The sequence below is a fragment of the Haplochromis burtoni genome, unplaced genomic scaffold (genome assembly GCF_018398535.1).
Source record: "Haplochromis burtoni strain Fernald_Lab_line unplaced genomic scaffold, NCSU_Asbu1 Contig_14, whole genome shotgun sequence".
Taxonomy (NCBI): Eukaryota; Metazoa; Chordata; class Actinopteri; order Cichliformes; family Cichlidae; genus Haplochromis; species Haplochromis burtoni.
Genome location: NW_024582375.1, coordinates 2,158,282 through 2,175,977, shown reverse-complemented (window position 1 = coordinate 2,175,977; position 17,696 = coordinate 2,158,282). Strand labels below are relative to the sequence as shown.

The following is a 17,696-nucleotide window of genomic DNA, read 5'->3' as shown; positions in this document are numbered from 1 at the left end:
TATACACCCGACTCTTTGTGTTTGAAATTAAAGCTGCGAGATTAAAGTCGCTTTTTGCTCTCCAACATTTAAAGCACACAGATACACATTGGCTTTAATTTCTCTCAGTACTCATTCTTCCTCGGCTGTGGTCATTTTGAACCCTGAAACCAATTTTTCCGATGATCACTTCCAAGTGGCCAAAAGATCAAAGAGGCCTCGCCTTAGAGGAATGCAAGAAAAATAAGCGTGGCTCTTATTTATAGGCACCTGGGGCCCAGCCAAAATGGTGGGCTCAATTAGTGGTAGAGCAGCATTTTAACTCATTTGATGGATGATGCTTTTAGTGTTGGTGTTGGGTGGCTATCACTTAATTTGCTGTAATTGATACCAAAAGCCCAGTAGCTGCATTGGTCAGCTGAATAAATGCAACCAGACAAATTTTCCCCTCTTCCACTTTCCTCCTGCTGGTTTTCGAGGTTTGGTGCATGTGAAGCTGATTGAAAGTGCCAAGGTATGAAATATATGTCAGTGTAATTCTGCAATATCTTTGGATTATATAACAATTTCCAAAAATGGAAATAAATGGAAAATATAGTTTTCTGCATGGAAAAAGTAATATTACCTGCTTGTGGTGGCCTTAATTCCTTAATGCTGATTCAGTTGCTGATTTTGAGTCGGTTTCCTTTTCTTCCTCAGAAATGCGAATGTGCCATTGGATCACAACAAATGACATTCATTCTTACATACCCTCTTCTAAATTTTTCTCCGCCTGTTTTTCCTTGGTGGCACTGCAGTGGTGTGGAATACCACACAATCATTTCTGTGGCTTGGCCCCGTTTCGGAGCGAACAACTTGGACTCACCTGCTTGCTTGTAATTACATGGCTCAGCTCCCTCTACAGTTTTTGAGGTCGTGTTGTAAAAGCACCACTGTCTTCACGTTAAGGGAACCCTCACCCACTTGATTCTAGGGTTTGGAATCAGGGTTTGGCCTCTTTTTAAGGCGCCCGTTGCTCGGCTTACCATCGAGGTCTATGGGACTATTCAGGTTTTGCCAGGTTCTTCTTGCTCAAGGCGGCTGTGGGGCTTTAGTTAAAGTCTTTTTATGTGATGACTTTTGAATTCTGTATCAGTCACACATGTCCCTCAGATTGCATTACAGATCCCACTTTTTCCTTGGATATTGTCTCTTACTGATGGCTCCTCTCTGTCACACTTAGGTCCGACAGTATCACAGCCACTCAGTCGCTGTGATGTGCTAAGGCCTGCCAGCCATGTGACACCAACTGTGTTTTTAACCTCATCTCTCTGCCAACCTTCAGAGACTGTGCTGAACTGGAGGGTAAAGAAAAGTGGAGCAAAAATACATTTCATCTATGTGTGAAACCGTGTGTGTCTCTGGTGTCTGGTATCATATTATTAAAGAAGTAGGAACTTTAATCCAGGAAATTATTTGCAAGCATCATGACTCTGCTAAAGATAACATTTGTCTCAATCTGCAGAACAGTTATTAAATCATAATGTAAAAATGTGTGTAAAACACTGAATGCACATTGTGGTTTGCTTTTTTAGTCTATTAATAACCTTAAACCTTCTTTTTGCATTACAAATAGTTGTACTCAGGACAGCTTTAGAGGTTAACCTTTACCAAGGTGCCAGTGGTGTTTCTTTGAGAACCTGGAAGCAGATGACCACTTCTCTTTCGATGTAGTGAAGTACTTCAAACAAGCACGATTGTATAGGAAAGAGAGTTATGGTTACAAATGGCAGTCAGTTCTCTATAATATATAGGGTTTTTTTTTTCAATCAACTGTGCATTTATGGTCTATTTTTACATTTAGATACTATATAAACTGAAAACTTACTAATTCAAATCTGTCACTAATCACTCAGGTGAAATCCAGCAGAATCTTATAACTGGTCCCAAGGACTGTGTGTTGAAGGTGGCTCTGAAACCATCCATGCCTTCATCTCTGAATTCTGCTTCTGAGCTGAGATAAAAAATAAATAAATAAATAAAGCCGTTGACCACAACATTAAAAGCGCTAGCAATTTACTAAAGTAATGGGTCCTGGCATTTTTGACACATACCACCTAAACACTGTTGCGTACCAAGCATTCACCTCCATTGCAAAAACATTCCCCAACAGGAAAATGTGGTCCACTGAACCTCGAAAATACTTACAAATGGCTTGAGAACATACTGAATTAACACTTTACAGTCTCTGAACATGAGTTATTATGAGGTAAGCAGTGGGTCCTTAGAGCAGAGGGTGGAGTATGTTGTCAGCTAATGCTAGCAAGCTTAGTTAGCAAGCCACAGGGGGCTTGTTCAGATTAAATCGAATAAGATATAAAGCATTCTTTCGTCTTCTTCTTCCTCTTCTTTTGTCCCTAGCTGGCGGTTGGCAGGGAGGTTGTCCACGAAGCCAATACGTCGCTGTGGGTGTCGTAGGGTTTCCATCTTGATCAACGATGCACTTACAGGTCTTGTGGTCTCTTGCCTTCACCTTTGCTTGCTTGAGGGTTAGACGTTGTTGTTTAAGATCATCTTCAATTTGCTTGATCCAAGTCTTCTTGGAGGTCTCTCATCACTCTCACTCTGATGCTGCTGCATCAAAAGGCAGTATGGCAGGCGATGGTTGCTCATGCGGCAGATGTGGCCAAACCATTGCAGTCGTTGCTTCCTAATCAGCTCTTGCATTGAGGCCTGCTGGTGACATTGACTACGTATCACGCGTTGCTTAGACTATCACGGAGGGACACACGGAGAATCTGACGCAAACAGTGCGTTTGGAAGACCTCAAGTTTGTTGAGGTCGTGTTTGAGGATGACCCAGGTCTACGACCCATAGATAAGAATGGGGAATCCCAGTGTACGGTACAGGCAGATTTTGACCAATTCTTGAATTCAAGAATATGAAGCATTAAAACACATTAAAAAGACAACAGCCTTAATGAACACAGTGTAGTTTGAACCCAGAAGCAGGGTTTTATACATCATCATTTCATAACAGGATACCCAGAGATGCTAAGTACCTCTTGGATTAGGTGTTTACACAATAAACTGCACAGAAATCAATATAATTTTACAGAAGCTGATTTTTAAAAAAAGGCTCCACCACCACAAATGTGCTAGAGAAGTCCACTTGAGTGACCCCAGTCAGCAGAGGTGATGTCTAACAGAACGTGAATGGGCATGCTCCATCTACAGCCTGGTTCTGCTGGAGACCGCTGCTGGTTGAAAGGGAGTTTTTCCTTCCCATTGTTGCCAAGTAGAGCAGGGCGATATGGCCAAAAATATTTATCACGATATATATTTGAAAATTTGCGATAAAGATATAACTGACGATATAATTGATGTGAGACAAAATACAACTCCACAACATTACTAGCGCAAAAAGACAACCTTCATTTATTTTCACTTAAACAAGAAGCTGGTTTTTATGTACATTAAAGCTTTATAAAAATGTAACAGTGCAAATGCAAATTCCTTGCTGAAAGTTTAACCAAAAGGCATTTCCAGTAGAAATGGGCTGACATATCCTGAGCATAACCATGTATAATATCCACTGAAGTTAAAAAGAGGTGCTTTGCAACATTAAACTGCAGTGTGCAGTACGTATTTTTCGGACCATAAGGTGCACGGGATTATAAGGCACATTAAGCGAAACAAAGCAGTCAGATAAATCAAACTTTATTAAACTCATTCTTCTTGCTTCCTCCACTTCTGTACCATTGATTCATTAATGTTGAATTCTCTGGCAGCTGCTCTATTCCCATGTTGTTGCAGTATATTAATGACTAACCTCGTATTGTGGATGGATTATCTCAGTTGTTCTCCTGACTGAAGTTTGGTCCGTTTACAGCATCCTGCCATGCGATTGCATTTGTCTCTAACTATCAGGAACTTTAACGTTAACTTTTATAAGTGGAAAAGTGTTAGTGTTCGTCCTCCAGCTTCACTGTTTATGTTATGCTAACATAGCTGTGTCGCTAGCGATTACGTAGCACATCATTATATACCAGCTAGCCCAACTTCAGTAACCCTACAAACGTCACTGCTGTTTAGTTTCCTGTCTTCATTTATGTTGGAAGTGATAGCAGAGCTGTACGTTTGATTTTTTCAGAAATCTCTCAGTCAGAACATGCTATATCATGCTTAGGTAACTAGCGAAACTAGCGAGCTAACTTCCGCTAGCTTCCTGCTAACTTCTAACTCCTGTTAAATGTAATAAATTTTGTTTTACATGGATGCCTGGAAGTTAAACTTCATAGTTACACCTGGTAAAGCAGCAATGCTGATCGTTTTATTAAAGATGAAAGAATTTAGACAGTTTTTAACCTCAGTGATGCTGCAGTGTTCGTTTGAACTGAAGCATACGGAGTTTAGGACCCAGATTACTCCCAGATTTAAGAGCATCTTAGTCCGACAAATACGACAATAACGACGGCCGCTTGCATGTTCTGCAAAAAAATGTGCTTTGTCGTGTATCTGACGGACAAACACCAAACCAGTTCCACATCACTGAAGTTGCACCATTTTTACAAACCAATTCTGGTTCATCTGTTTCACTCAACAATCGGCCATGTGCGTATGAAAACAAAGGCACTGCGCATGCGCGTTTTACTCCCATTCTATCGCGATATTTCATTTTCCTATTGTTGCCTAACATTATACCGGTATTACCGTGAACGGTATAATATGGCCCAGCCCTATTGCCAAGTGCTTTTTCATAGGGGGTCACCTGAGGGGTTTCTCTCTGTATTACTGTAGCTGTCTTTACCTTACAATATCAAGTGCCTTAAGGAAACTGTTTTGTGTTGTGTTAACACTACAGTATCCTAAATACTTTTACTTTTGTTTCATGTATGTCACATAACAGAGATTTTCATTCATTCAGAGCAGCAAATAACTATTCAACCGCAGCCTTTCACTCAAAACCACAAATTAGAGCACTCGGGGGGATGAAAATTAGAAGGTTACATAATGTTGAGTCCACGAATGTCTGAATTGAAGCCCGTCTTCACAGAGCCACACTTCACGCATGGCTGAAAATGTTCACACCACAAATGAATTTCTCCTTTGTTAGCGCTATGCCAGATGTGTTGAAACATGGATTTTACAAGAGTGGAATGAAACAGGCTCTGGTATTAGACCATCAGGGTGCAAATAAACATTTATAATTTCCTTAACCACTGTGCGCTGTGTTTAGGTTCAGCTCAGTTTGCTGTCGTGAGTGCCGCTGTGACAAACTGCTGCTCGACACAAGGAGCCATTTCATTTCTCCTTGCATTTTTCTCTGTCTTGAAAGACCAAATACAACATGATTCACTTGGTATTAAAGTGTTTCATTTAACAACGCTGATTGTGTTTTGTACAGGCAAAATGCCCGACCATCTGTGAATAATAAAAACTGTGTGTGTGGTTGATTGTCTTGATGTTTTTGTTTTTTCTTTTTCCGAGAGAGCTAGATCGTCTGCCACAGCAGACTAAACCAGCCGCCGTCTAGTTAACATTACTGAGGTTTCTAGAATGGCTGAACCCTGATAGGATGTCCTGTTTTTCCTGTAACTCAACTCTTCAGATTCCCCGATCATGCCACAGCATTTCCAGTTTGTGAGGATATTTCCAGTTATTCCACTTGAAAAATGAATAATGGGAATTCTATAAAGGGAATGTTTGCTTCTTTCATTGCCTCATTTTAAGGCTGACAAATTGCTTGAGGTGGATGCTTCCTACCATCCGTAATCAACTCTTCTCAGCAGCGAGCTGCTTTTCACCGCTGCTGTGCTGTTCCAGGCCAGTGGAAATACAAGGGAGAACCATAATGGATCTGTAATCTAAAATTTGCCACTCTACATGGAAATCACAAAGGCTTGTCTTGCGGCTTTGCAGCTGCAGTTGCAGTAGCTGTTCTATAAACTATCTGGGTTGAATGGATTGACATTTGAACTTTTCAAATGTTGGTTTTGGTGAATGGATTTGAGATGTGAATGCAGCTGCATCCTATAGCAATTTTAGGGAGGTTATAATGGATACAAAATTAGACTAGTGTAAATAGAGTTTGGTCTCTCTATTTAAAAAAAACAAACAAATTTAGTTAGTTTTCCAAGTTCATAAAATCATTGCAGTTAGTTTTACATTTAAGTCTATGTTTTATTTGTTTTATTTTAGTCAACTAAAATGTTATTTCATATGTATTTTTAGTTTGTTCCTTTTTTTAGTTAACTAAAATAACCTTGGTCTCCCGAAGCTTGATGGCTCTCATCAGTTCTATTTTTACTTCTGTCTTTCTCAGTGCTAAGTGCTTAATCAAATCATTACAGTGAAACACAGAATAGTTAAGTCATTTTTACCCACAGTTTTATCCAAAAACACATGAAAATTCATTCTGTAGAGTCTTTTTGCAGTCACAGCCTTCATTACACAGCAGTCTAGGCGACTCTTCTTCACCAAGAAAACAGCAGCACATGCTCAGTCCCCGCCCCATACTGATTTGAACCAATAATGTCTTAAAGAGTTTTCCGGACGTCCCGCCCACAAGCGTGAAACAGGCAAACATGGCAGCTTCCACCGACATCATTTTGGGGACCTCAGCGTCCATCGCTGGTATTTTAAATGAAAAACACGGACCTGAACACTTGCAGACTTTAAAAACATTTACAGCTGCGCTGCGGGATGTCGAATACAGGTGAGGTCTGGGTAATTTATTTATGTTTTATACGGAAATGGGCCGTATCAGTGCGGTCCGGCTAAGCTAGCAGTAACTTGAAAATACCCAACTGTCAACTACGCACAGTCAAATATAACGGCACGCCCGGTTTCTGAACTCAGACCTAATAATTATCGCTGCAGCATAAAAAAACAAAACTAACACATATCAGCAGTATAGCTTCAGTACGTGGTTTTGTACTAAAAGCACATTTTTAAGCATTACTGGCATTGTTTTTCCTGTGCAGGAGCTAACTCTGCTTATTAAAATTTAACGGCCTGTGCACGTGACATTATGCTCCCTTCTGTAGAATTTGTAGCACAGGAGTATCCCACACATGTGGATTCAAATTGTGAACTTCATTTTTATTTTTTTCTTAATGGAAAAAAGACAGTGTTTCACGCAAGATCCAGCTAATGTAGTGCAAATACCGCGTTATTAACTACATCTGTGTTTTATATCTGGTGGTCTCCCAGTGAGAGTACTGCAAATGAAATGAATATTGTGTATTTGTTCACCTGTTTGTCGTTGTCAGAGATGCTGTGGAGGAGAAGACATTCTCCACTCTTGTGAAGGTCCTGACCAGACTTTGTGAAGAGCTGCAGGCTGCCGGCTTGGACAGTGAGGATGTGCAGACCTTTACCCTGCAGCTCCAGCTGACCGCAGAGTGCTTCAGAGCTCAGAGGAACTCCTGTGTCCAGAGTATACGTAACCAGAGTCTGCTCAGGTATCCCCGACATCACAAAGCAGCATGAGGGGGATCTTTCAGTAAATACAAATTAATTAAGTAAACAATGGTCATAGAGTTTAGTGACTGATTTATTTGGAAACTCTGCTAAAAATCCTTCTTGAGCATTTTTCCTGCTAAAATTTGGCAGTTTATGTTTAAGGAACCTGTACAATTATATCTTTGCAATTGCAGGATTTGTTGAAGTGCTATTTTTGCAGTTTATTATAATATTATGTCAAAGTTTGTTAGATTATTGGGCACCTCCTTTCTTAAGACAAAGAAACACTTGACATAATGTGTCTTTGTCAACTAGGGAACTTGGTTTCATTGATGTATCCCTCAAACTCCTGAGATTTTTATCTACTGTAAATATGGAGATTCCAGATACCATCTTCGAACGTAAGTCTAAAATTCAGCTACTGATGCTTAAGGTACAGTAGTTATGTGTTTTTCCTTTGTCCCTTTCAAAGCCAACTAAATTGTTTTGAAGTGAGCTATAGAGGTTGTTAGAGATGGAAGTAGATTGTGCTGTTTTTGTCTTGTGGTGCTCACATTGTAAAAGAAATTATGACTTTGACTAGTCAAAAAAATATTATGCCTTTTGTGTAGGCAGTTTCATATAAGAACTATTTTCTGTCAACAGTCTACATCCGCCAACCAGAAGAAGTGTGCATTCAGCTAATATTACAGCTCAGGTTAGGGGAGGATGTCATTAATGTTTACATCCTGTCACGATGTCACTATCAAGAGCTGTTTTTCTTTTTCTTTTTTCTTTTTTAGGGTTCTTTTGAGTTTTACAAGAAACCGTTCTGTCAAGTTCTTTTGTATTCAAGAGTAGGCAAAAAACTTTAGCAGTCTAGAGGGACATAAAAGCAATACACCATGGAGGAAAATGAATGTTGAATGAATGTTGAATGTTTTTTTCTTATTTTTGATCGGTTTTCTGTGGCTCAGCTCTTCGCTGTGGCATCCAGTTTCTTGGTAACTTGGCTGTTGGTAACCAGTTGTGCAAAGATGACATTTGGATGATAAGCTTCCCAGACCTTTTCCTGTAAGTTCTGTGTGCCAAAATCTCACCCTCATCTTTTTGTTTGACTCCAAAATCACATGCAGATTCTATATTGGTAATTCTGTCAACCCGAACGTATCCAAACAGGCAGCTGCTTAGCACTGACGATGAGAAGACCGTGAACTACACCTCGATGGTAATCCACACATGCCTGGATGAGGCCAAGGTGGAAGATTTGTCCAAGCCACAGAACATTGAGCTGGCTCTCAGGGTGATGGAGCTCTGCAGGACTCAGCCTGAGCTGGACTGGACGTAAGTGCATCATTATGGTACTACCTTGAAAACTGTTGTTATGCATTAAGGGCATATTTAAGTGCTACTTTCCCTTTGCTATTTATTGATTTTTCAGAGTGCTGATTGCAACACAGCATTTCCTGAAGTCTTCATCGCTGGTGGAGAACATGTACTCTGAAATGTCTCACCATGATAGGTACTTCATTTTTGTTGTTTGGACAAAAACATGAACAATTCATTCAAACAGAATTGTAAAAATAAAGATATGGTTAAATGTATGCTACAACACCTTTCAAACTATTATTATTTTAGTTAGTTTGGTTTTTGCACTGCAGAGAATTGATGCACAGAATAGTAGTAAAAACAGCTAATATTTAAATAAAAACTATGGATGCTTCATATAGATGTACATTTTGTTTTTCAGAGTTACTTTATTAGAGCTACTTTTAGCCCAGCTAAGAGAGGAGGGCTCAGAAGACTGTGGCATCCCTCCCAGTGTGGCTCGTTTCCTGGCCACTTCCTTCCAGAAAGGTTGTGGTGCTGTGCTCACACTTGCTACGGGTTCTGCGTCCAGTGATGAGGTACAGATCATAAATTCAACACAATTTCTGCGGGTTTTTCACCCTGCGTTTGTTAGTCTTACCCTGTGTGAAATGAATTAACCTATGTTTCAGTCATTTTGACTCAGTATTGTGTCTCAAAAGATTCTTACTCTGTGGACTGCCCCCCGTTTGTTGCAATCCCCTGCAGGTCCTGCAGGAGGCACTAACAGTGATTAGTCTACTGGATGTGCTGTGTGAGATGACCTCAGACCACAAGCAGTTCATGTTCCTACAGGATCATCCAGACCTTCTAGTAACTACTGTTGGTAAATGAAAAACAGCCATTAAGTCAACAACCGAGCAACAGCAGACATTAAATTAAACAGCCCGCAAAGTCCAAATGCTGGAAAGTTTGAGGTTTATCATTTAATCTGTTTCTTAAAGGAGAAAAGCAGAATCTCATTTGTCAAAATCGGCTATAATCTGAATAGCTTTATGCTGCTTCTCAGAAGGTGTTCTGCTTTTCCTGTTGTCTGTCACAAACTGTCCATGCAGAGCTCCTGGAGCAGGTACACGCCACTGGGAAGGCCAGCAAGAATATTTTCAGTGCTGCTCAGAACTTCTCCTCCTTCAGTGGAGATGGAGACTCTTCTTCTTATTCTCCTGTCATCAGCTTTAAGGCACACCTCATCAGGCTCATAGGAAACCTCTGCCACAGCAATACCAACAACCAGAACAAGGTTTGGACAAATGAATGAGTGCAGGGATGGAAGTTTGTGGTGGTACTTGATAACAACTGTGACGAAGAGTGAATGAAAATTTTGCTGTAAGCCATAATTTCCAGATCAGAGGTAGCTCAATGTGCTGAGTCATATTTCCACTTGTCCTCTGTCTTTCCTTGACCTAAAAATCATACTTCTGCAACTCAGAGTCCTTCATATGCTGCCATTTTAAATATGTTGAGAATTTACATACAGTATTTCATGATTATACTATTAGTGGGACATAAAGAGAACTTTGTCTGTCTACCTATCTGTCAGAGACAGACACTCACAGAGTCTTGTACTTAAATCTGTCACATCTGAAGCGTTTCTTTAAGTAAAACTTCAAAATAGCTGCCCAAATAAGTACCCGGAGGCATTTTGAAATAACTGTTAGGTGGGGAAATCTGCTCAAGCACTTTAGCTATTTTTTTCTGTCTATCTAGTAGGGGAGAGGAAAAATCTATGCAGTATGGTATCACAATATTTTCCTTGCCATTATTGTCAATAGAGGTACAGCAAAAAATCAGTATTTTATTAAATAATACTGTGAGGATACTTCGTAAAAGATGGCTTATCTCATGCACCATCTTCATGAGATAAATGTTAGCTGAGCAAACAACGCTACCTTCTAATTCAGAACAAGCTAATGACTCAGTCACAGTAAAAATAGGACAGCAACCATCTTGCATCTACAAAAACATAGCTGGCTGACTGGTGATTGTATTGACTTTTTTCATATTGTACTAAATGGCTGCGCAGAGCTTAACAGTCATGACCACTTTTGGTCACAAGGTGATTGCACAGGTCGCCTGATAGGAAGCTGTTCTGCAAACGGTTGCAGTCTGACTTGGAATGACTGCAGTCACTCTCTGAGAGATTATTTTAAATAATGGCTGTTTAATTTATAAATGCAGGAAGACTACCAACACACTACTATCAGTCTGAATGAGCACAATTTGAGGGGACTTGACTCAGCTGAGTGGTTGCATTCTGGTTATATTCCTGTAGAACAAGAAGGTTGCTGAGAGCAAATGTGATACTTAAATATTTTTTGTTTTTTTTTTGTCTATGCAGACTGCAACAGACAGCACTATGTGCCTATTTATTACAGATAATTGCTGTATTATCAGAAATGGGTTACATGTAATTGCTTGCTTGACACCATGTAATTGTAAAGTGACAGGAGACTGACTCTGTCCGGCAGCATGGATGGCAGGTTTCGGTGACAGTGTTTGTGTGCTTGAATATCTCATTTTGCACTAAAAAAATAACTGAAGTGAGATAACTTTTGTCAGTATCTTTTTATCCAAAAAGAAAGTTAACTTTAGGACATCATTTTCAGCTACAAAAAAATAAATCACAAAATATGTTATTGCAACACTCAGCATATTGCAAAATGTAAAACATCATATTGTCATGATATCTTATCACGTGGTGCCTGTTGATTCCTACCTGTACGTGCTAGCTATCTAGCTGTGAAAGATGAGCAGCGGTAAGGTTTTATACGTGGGAATGTGGATATTCTCATCATTAGTAAATGTCGGTGCTTATATGCTTCTCTTCCTTGTCTCTCTCCCATCCTCAGTAGGAGGAGGTAAGACACAAGGACGAGTCAAGTGAAGGAAGCGGGGAGACACATTAGCATATTGAAAATTGCCCAAAGCCTCTTTGGTTAGTTTTATAATATGTACTGATAGTTCTGTCAGGAAATTATGGTTTAGAACAATTATCGAATTTAGAAAAGGAAAATATTTACAAACCCTAAAATTTAAATGTTTTTCTTTGCTTGCATTTATTCTAGCCTGCTGGTCTGCCCTTCTAATGCGATCCTTGGTCTCCTAGCATTTAAACAAATACCCTTAATCAGTCCAACACAGTTGGAGGGTCAAAAGTGTAAATGTGACTGCAAGGTTTGGGAGGCCCACCTGAATTAGTTTGCTTTGTTTGACCTCTCCACTAAATGATCATGCTCAGAGGCAGGTTCTAGTAAATGGGCTGCTGCATGCAACCTCAAACCAAATCTCCTGAGGAGTGCAAACGAGTGCAAAGTCTAATTGAGCGAGAGGCTGTGGGTTCTTTCAACACAACTCTGTTTTCCACTCAAATGTGAAACATTAGCTTCTTGTTTATTTTAGAAATCTTATCAGTTTTTCTCAATTGACATCTTTCAGCATGCAGCTATCAGTGTAAAGCACAGATGGGTAATAAAGCAGACAGTATCAACATCACTTTGTAGACTCGGTTGTACTTAATAGGAACAGATTTGTGGAATGCTTGTGGGATGGCCACCCTCAGTTGGCCCCTGTATAATATTTATGGATGCTGATCTGTGGTCTGTCAGTGGTCAGAAATCACCACGTATCTGTTTTCACCCAGATTTCTTCCAGTAAACCAAATGTCGTTCTGTTCACCTTTGGGAGAGATTGTAATTTAAGATGTGCATGCAAAGCGAGGAACTGCTTGTGCCGGACTGAAAGTCAGGGTCCAGCTGCTTGTTATTCATCCCTTTATGAGTTTAAATATAATTTCAGTAACTTCAGACAATGATTCCTAAAGTGGAAAACGCAGACCTGCGTGCTCTGTGTTTCTTTGACAGTGTAAATGACATTTCCATTTTCTGTAACTCAGCACTTTGTCTTGTTCTGTTGCTCCAGTGTGTTTGGAGAGTAACCGCAACGGCGTGCGGAGGGCATCAGAAAGCAAATACAACAATTAAGCCTATAGAATGAGACACATGATAAAGAACAGATTGTCCTGTTGTGGTGCTCTTAGACTAACCCACAACCACACTGCTTTGTTTGCATGGATGTGAGGCTCTGCTAAGGGCATCTCTGTACTGTTCCTTTGTCTGCTGTTTCTTAACTCGAATCGTGAACCTCGATAAACGTCTCACAAATTCTTTTAGTAAATCTTGAATATAAAGTAAGTTTATACAGATTTATTTCCTCCTGAAAAAGAGATATAAAGTAACTAGAGACTGTACAGCAAGACCTTTTGCTATAGTTTTGTTCACTTAATAAGTCATCTCATTAGGAGTATCTGGTTTTATTCTTGCATAAACAATGGGCAGTTTGTGGTGCTGATATGTAAATGTTTTTACTTCAGCAGATGCTGAGTACTGATCCAATATCAGTGTTAAATTAAAAATAATGTGTTATTCAAGTCGGTCCAGTTGACATACCTGAGGTATGAGTGGTACTGGTTGATTTTTCAAGAACAAAATTGATGTGCTGAGCTGTAGTAGCTGCAGTGACAGGGATGGACAAGACTGGGAAAGAGTACATCAGAGGGACAGTTCAAAGTTAGAGACACAAGGCTGAGCTGGTTTGGACATGCAGAGGAGGGACAGTGGATATATTTTATTAAAGATATTGACGATGGAGCTGCCAGCCTGGAGAAAAAGAGGAAGACCAGAGAGACGATTCATGGATGTAATGAAGGCGGATCCATAGAGAGGTCTGGTTTAAAAAGAGGATGCTGAGGATAGTTTGAGATGGAGGTGGATGGAGCAGCCAAAATCATTTTGTATCAAGCTATATCAGGCTCTATTTTTTCCTGATTTTTGGAAAGTAGAATTTGGGAATAAATGACCTCCAAGGATAAATATACTAAATTGGCATTTGACGATTTATTTACACTGGTCTCATATTGGTTCAATGTGAGAGTCATCAGGCAGCTGCTTACTGCTGTCATTTATAGTTGTGCTAGTTTTGCCTCATTCTGCTCTGTTTCACTGCGAGTACACCTGCTGAGCTGACAGGTGAAGTGATGATAATGAATCAAGTAGTCAACAACGCCTCACGTTACGTTACAGTAATATGTTACCGTTAAAGTTGAACAAACAACAGTGAAAACAAGCAAAAGAAATTGGGTAATTAATTACATTCTAATTCATTAGAAGGTAACACTGTGAAATTAGCTGGGGACCTGGCAGCTGAGTTACTCTATATTTGATATCATTTTCTTATATCCCATAGGTGCGAGAACTTGAAGGCATCTCCCTCATCTTGGATAACTGCAACATTGACAGCAACAATCCTTGTATCCTTTCTGTGAAGTATAGATATGAAGCTGTGGTAATGTAGCCATATTTCATGTTTATTTAAATCATTCTTCATATTTAAGCAAAAAGTTTGTGGGCTCTTTTGCAATTAAGCTTTGTATATTTGTATATTTGTACAGTAAAGGTAGTGGGCTTGCCTGCACAACTTTGCATTGAGCTTTAATTGTTGCAGCGTGTACTGGCTGGCAAGGAAAGAGTGCCGAAATGTGAAGAGAGTTATGTTGCTGTGCTTGCAGATGGTTGACAGTATCATGTGATGGGTTGCAGTTGGTGTTAAAATGGCTAATTCAACATGCAAATTTTGTTTTGTAAACTTTAAATCCAGTTTAATACACAACTAAAGTAAAATGCTAAACTTTCTTCTTCTATCCAGTGGAGTTACACTTTATTGGGCTTGATTCAATTAGCTGATGGGTACCAGCAGACCTTGGAAGAAAGAAAATAAACAGTTGGTACACTGCGGAGCTCCAGTTTTCACTTATTTATTGCACTAAAAGAAAGTGACGCTTCCAGCACCACATTCATCAGACCCACAAACCCTGACTTTAAACTGGAGGGAGCTCACATATAATGTATCTTTGTCACAACTTTTTGACAGTCTTTGAGAAAACGCATATGTCTTCAGGTCATTGTTTTTGTTCCCATGTTTATCTTTCATGTCTGCTTACCGACACATCCACACACACAGAACCACAACCCAGTCTATCTACCATTACATCCTGTCTAGAAAATGTAGTTATCTAGAAAAAAAAGTGTGTATGGGGTGACCTGAAATGCAAAGTATACACAACCTGTCTGCAAACCCGTTTGTTTGTTAGGCTGTCTTTGAAGTCAATGACCCAGGGAAAATAAAAACTGCTCATGAGTTGAAAGAGCTTGATCTATTTTCCAGGTTTTGTTGGTATTGTATTTTCTTTCTATAACAAATCATTTCCTAGATCCATCTTGCATGACATCTACTACCTTGTAGCGCGATGCAAAGTTGTTGTTGTTGTTTTTTTTGGCTTTTTTTGGGAGGGGGGGGGGGGCAAACTCACCGGCTTTACTGTACAAATATACAAAACTTAATTCCAAAAGAGACTGAATAAGACCACAAATTTTGATTTAAATTGATGCAGTAGTGTTAAATGGATGCTTGTTTTTAGGCAATAGTAATGTGTTTTGTTTTGTTGCTCACTTTTAATCGGTTCAAAATCATCCATAGTTCTCATAAACTTGGCTGTGGTGTAACCCCTCAGTTTGTCCTTTGTCTGAAATGAGTAGTTTCAGCTATTCATCTCTCTTTAAACCTGGTTTCTTCTCATTGGCTGCCCCTTGGAAACACAAGGTTTGAAGAGCAGGTGGGTGGGGCTGCTTTTAGCCTTACTGTATTATGGAGATCCCCTCTCTATGAGAATGCCAGAAACTGATTCCCAAGCTTTTGTCTAACAAGGATTCCTTCCACATATGCTGACTGTATTATTTGTAACTTTGTCCCATCTTTAATATGAAGATCTACCTCTGAAGCTGTATAAATATGAGGAGAAAATAAGGAAATAATAAGTCATTGAAAAATATGTTTAAAAATAAAAGATGGAACAGCTGCATGTTCCACTCTCTAAAGCAGAAACTTTGACATTGTTGTCCTTAACCGGGCATCTCTAGTCATCAGCCAGTGGGCAATCTTCACCATCAGGAACCTCCTGGAGCACAACTCGGAGAACCAGAAACTGATTGCCACTTTGGAACGCTGCGGCACAGCTGACTACTCCGCGCTCAGGGAGTTGGGTTTCCTGGTGGAAGAGCGAGATGGAACCTTGCTGCTCAAACCTGTGAGGAAAGACTCCTAAAAAACATCTGTGAGGAGAAAGAAGGTCCTCAACCCATAAACAGGTTTCCATGTAAAGTAGAAGGGAATACATGAAATGTGTACACTAATGGGTGAACATGCAGCTTGTGTTAAAAGCCTCATGAATGTTACCAAGTACTTAAGCAGCTTCTTCAGGTTATAGGCCTGCTTAGTATTAGACAAATATTATCTGCGCCTGCCCAGGATAACTAACAGTCACACTGCTGCCCACACAATAATCAAAAAAGTGCGCTCAGAAAAGTATGTATTATGCTCTATAACGTATTTTTCTACCTCAGTAATGCTGGTACTCAAGCCTAAACTATTATGTAAACAAAAGATCTGTGGTATAGAAGCAGAGGTCAGGATGCCAGGAGCTCTGGCTTTGTCTTGATCCGAGTCTGGGAAATGAGTTTGTTAGTGGCGAGCTCATGCTGGTAACTTTTGGCAGGGCTGATGTTTTGCGGTTTAATCCAAAGACAAAGAGCACTGCAGTATCCTGGCTTTTTGCTTTTCACAGACACAGATGATACCAGCAGGGGTTTGGGTTTAATCCCAGGCCCATAGTGACTTCTGCAGTAACCATGAAACAGAGAATGACCAAAACATGATGTAATCTACCCCCTCCCTGCCTTACCTAATTAAATGGAGGCATCTTGGTCATGATATGAAGACCTTGTTCAAGTATTTCCAATATCCACTTATCTACACAGATATGGTATTCACGATATTATAAGCTAAGGCGATTTAAGGGGGAAATGCAGTAATACAAATGCATGTGTCGTTATTTAAAAACAAGGCCCAGTGTGTTTACCGTGTTTTTGCTTGCCTTTCCAATTATTCTTGTTTTAGGATTATAACAGTATTAGTTAAATACTTAACATAGTTTTGTGAATTTCACCCTAATCTTCTATTTCTATCCATTAATGATTAAAACTAAGTCATTAGAGAGATCATGGCATGCAGGATGAGTTCTAACCATTCTAGAATAACACCAACTTACACTTCACAATACTTTGAGCAATCTATTATTTATTATACCAGACTCCGGAGACTTTTCCGGGAATATTTCATCAATATTGTATTTCCTGTTTAGCTGTAGCCATGTTTGGTCTGCTGACCTGTGATAGCAATTCTACATCAGTAGGCAGTAGATAAAAACATAGTGGAATTGTGCATCTGCAGAGCGAGTGAGAGGAATCGGACCATAAGCATTAGTTTGCAGAATGACATCCCTCCTGCTGCTGGATAAGCTGAACGGTCCTGACAACTCAACAAAGCAGCGCTTTATGCGCCTGCCAACACCCTGCTCCACCCTGTTTGCTCTGCACCTGATTTTTTAATGACAAAATGTGTTGAAACAATTGGTCGGACTCTCCTCTCGATCCGCCAACATAGTGAAGGGAGCTTATGGGGTTCCGGTCCCCAGGATTTCAGACGGCTAACAAAACAGCTGTTAGTCGCACTTGACTGAATGGCTGCAATGCTTTTCAGCCTCACAGGAAAGAGCCTGTGCAAGTCAGCCTGGCTGAATGAGGTGGCATGGCTGCAGCCATGTGGTCATCTCCTAACACATTAGTACCACATTGGTCAAGGTCATGATTTCTTGTTTCCCATGTCAGCATTTTACACCACAGGCCTCTACTATAATGTACTTGTGCCTTCTGGTTGGGGTTTCAAAGCTTCATTTTCTTTGGGTCGTACTATGAGGTTATGAATAATGAGTTTAATGCATAATAAAGGACTGCGTGTATCAAGGAGCTCTTTGTT

At 39.9% G+C, this 17,696-nt stretch overlaps 1 protein-coding gene across 1 annotated transcript; it reads left to right on the top strand.

Moving 5' to 3' along the window:
• The first annotated feature begins 6,513 nt into the window (after positions 1-6,513).
• On the top strand, positions 6,514-17,686 carry atxn10 (ataxin 10). Its single transcript, XM_014329631.2, has 11 exons — positions 6,514-6,675; positions 7,232-7,423; positions 7,740-7,825; positions 8,381-8,477; positions 8,583-8,747; positions 8,845-8,925; positions 9,154-9,310; positions 9,480-9,597; positions 9,827-10,011; positions 14,013-14,076; positions 15,743-17,686. The coding sequence occupies exons 1-11, from the start codon at positions 6,545-6,547 to the stop codon at positions 15,925-15,927; spliced, it is 1,461 nt and encodes a 486-aa protein (XP_014185117.2). The 5' UTR covers positions 6,514-6,544; the 3' UTR covers positions 15,928-17,686.
• Positions 17,687-17,696: the final 10 nt, after the last annotated feature.

Bases quoted from the DNA above. Each gene is read 5' to 3' on its own strand.
- atxn10 (XM_014329631.2), top strand. From the start codon at position 6,545: ATGGCAGCTTCCACCGACATCATTTTGGGGACCTCAGCGTCCATCGCT. The intron at 7,826-8,380 runs GTAAGTCTAAAA...TCTGTGGCTCAG, and splicing joins TCCAGATACCATCTTCGAAC to CTCTTCGCTGTGGCATCCAG. The intron at 14,077-15,742 runs GTATCCTTTCTG...GGGCATCTCTAG, and splicing joins CATTGACAGCAACAATCCTT to TCATCAGCCAGTGGGCAATC.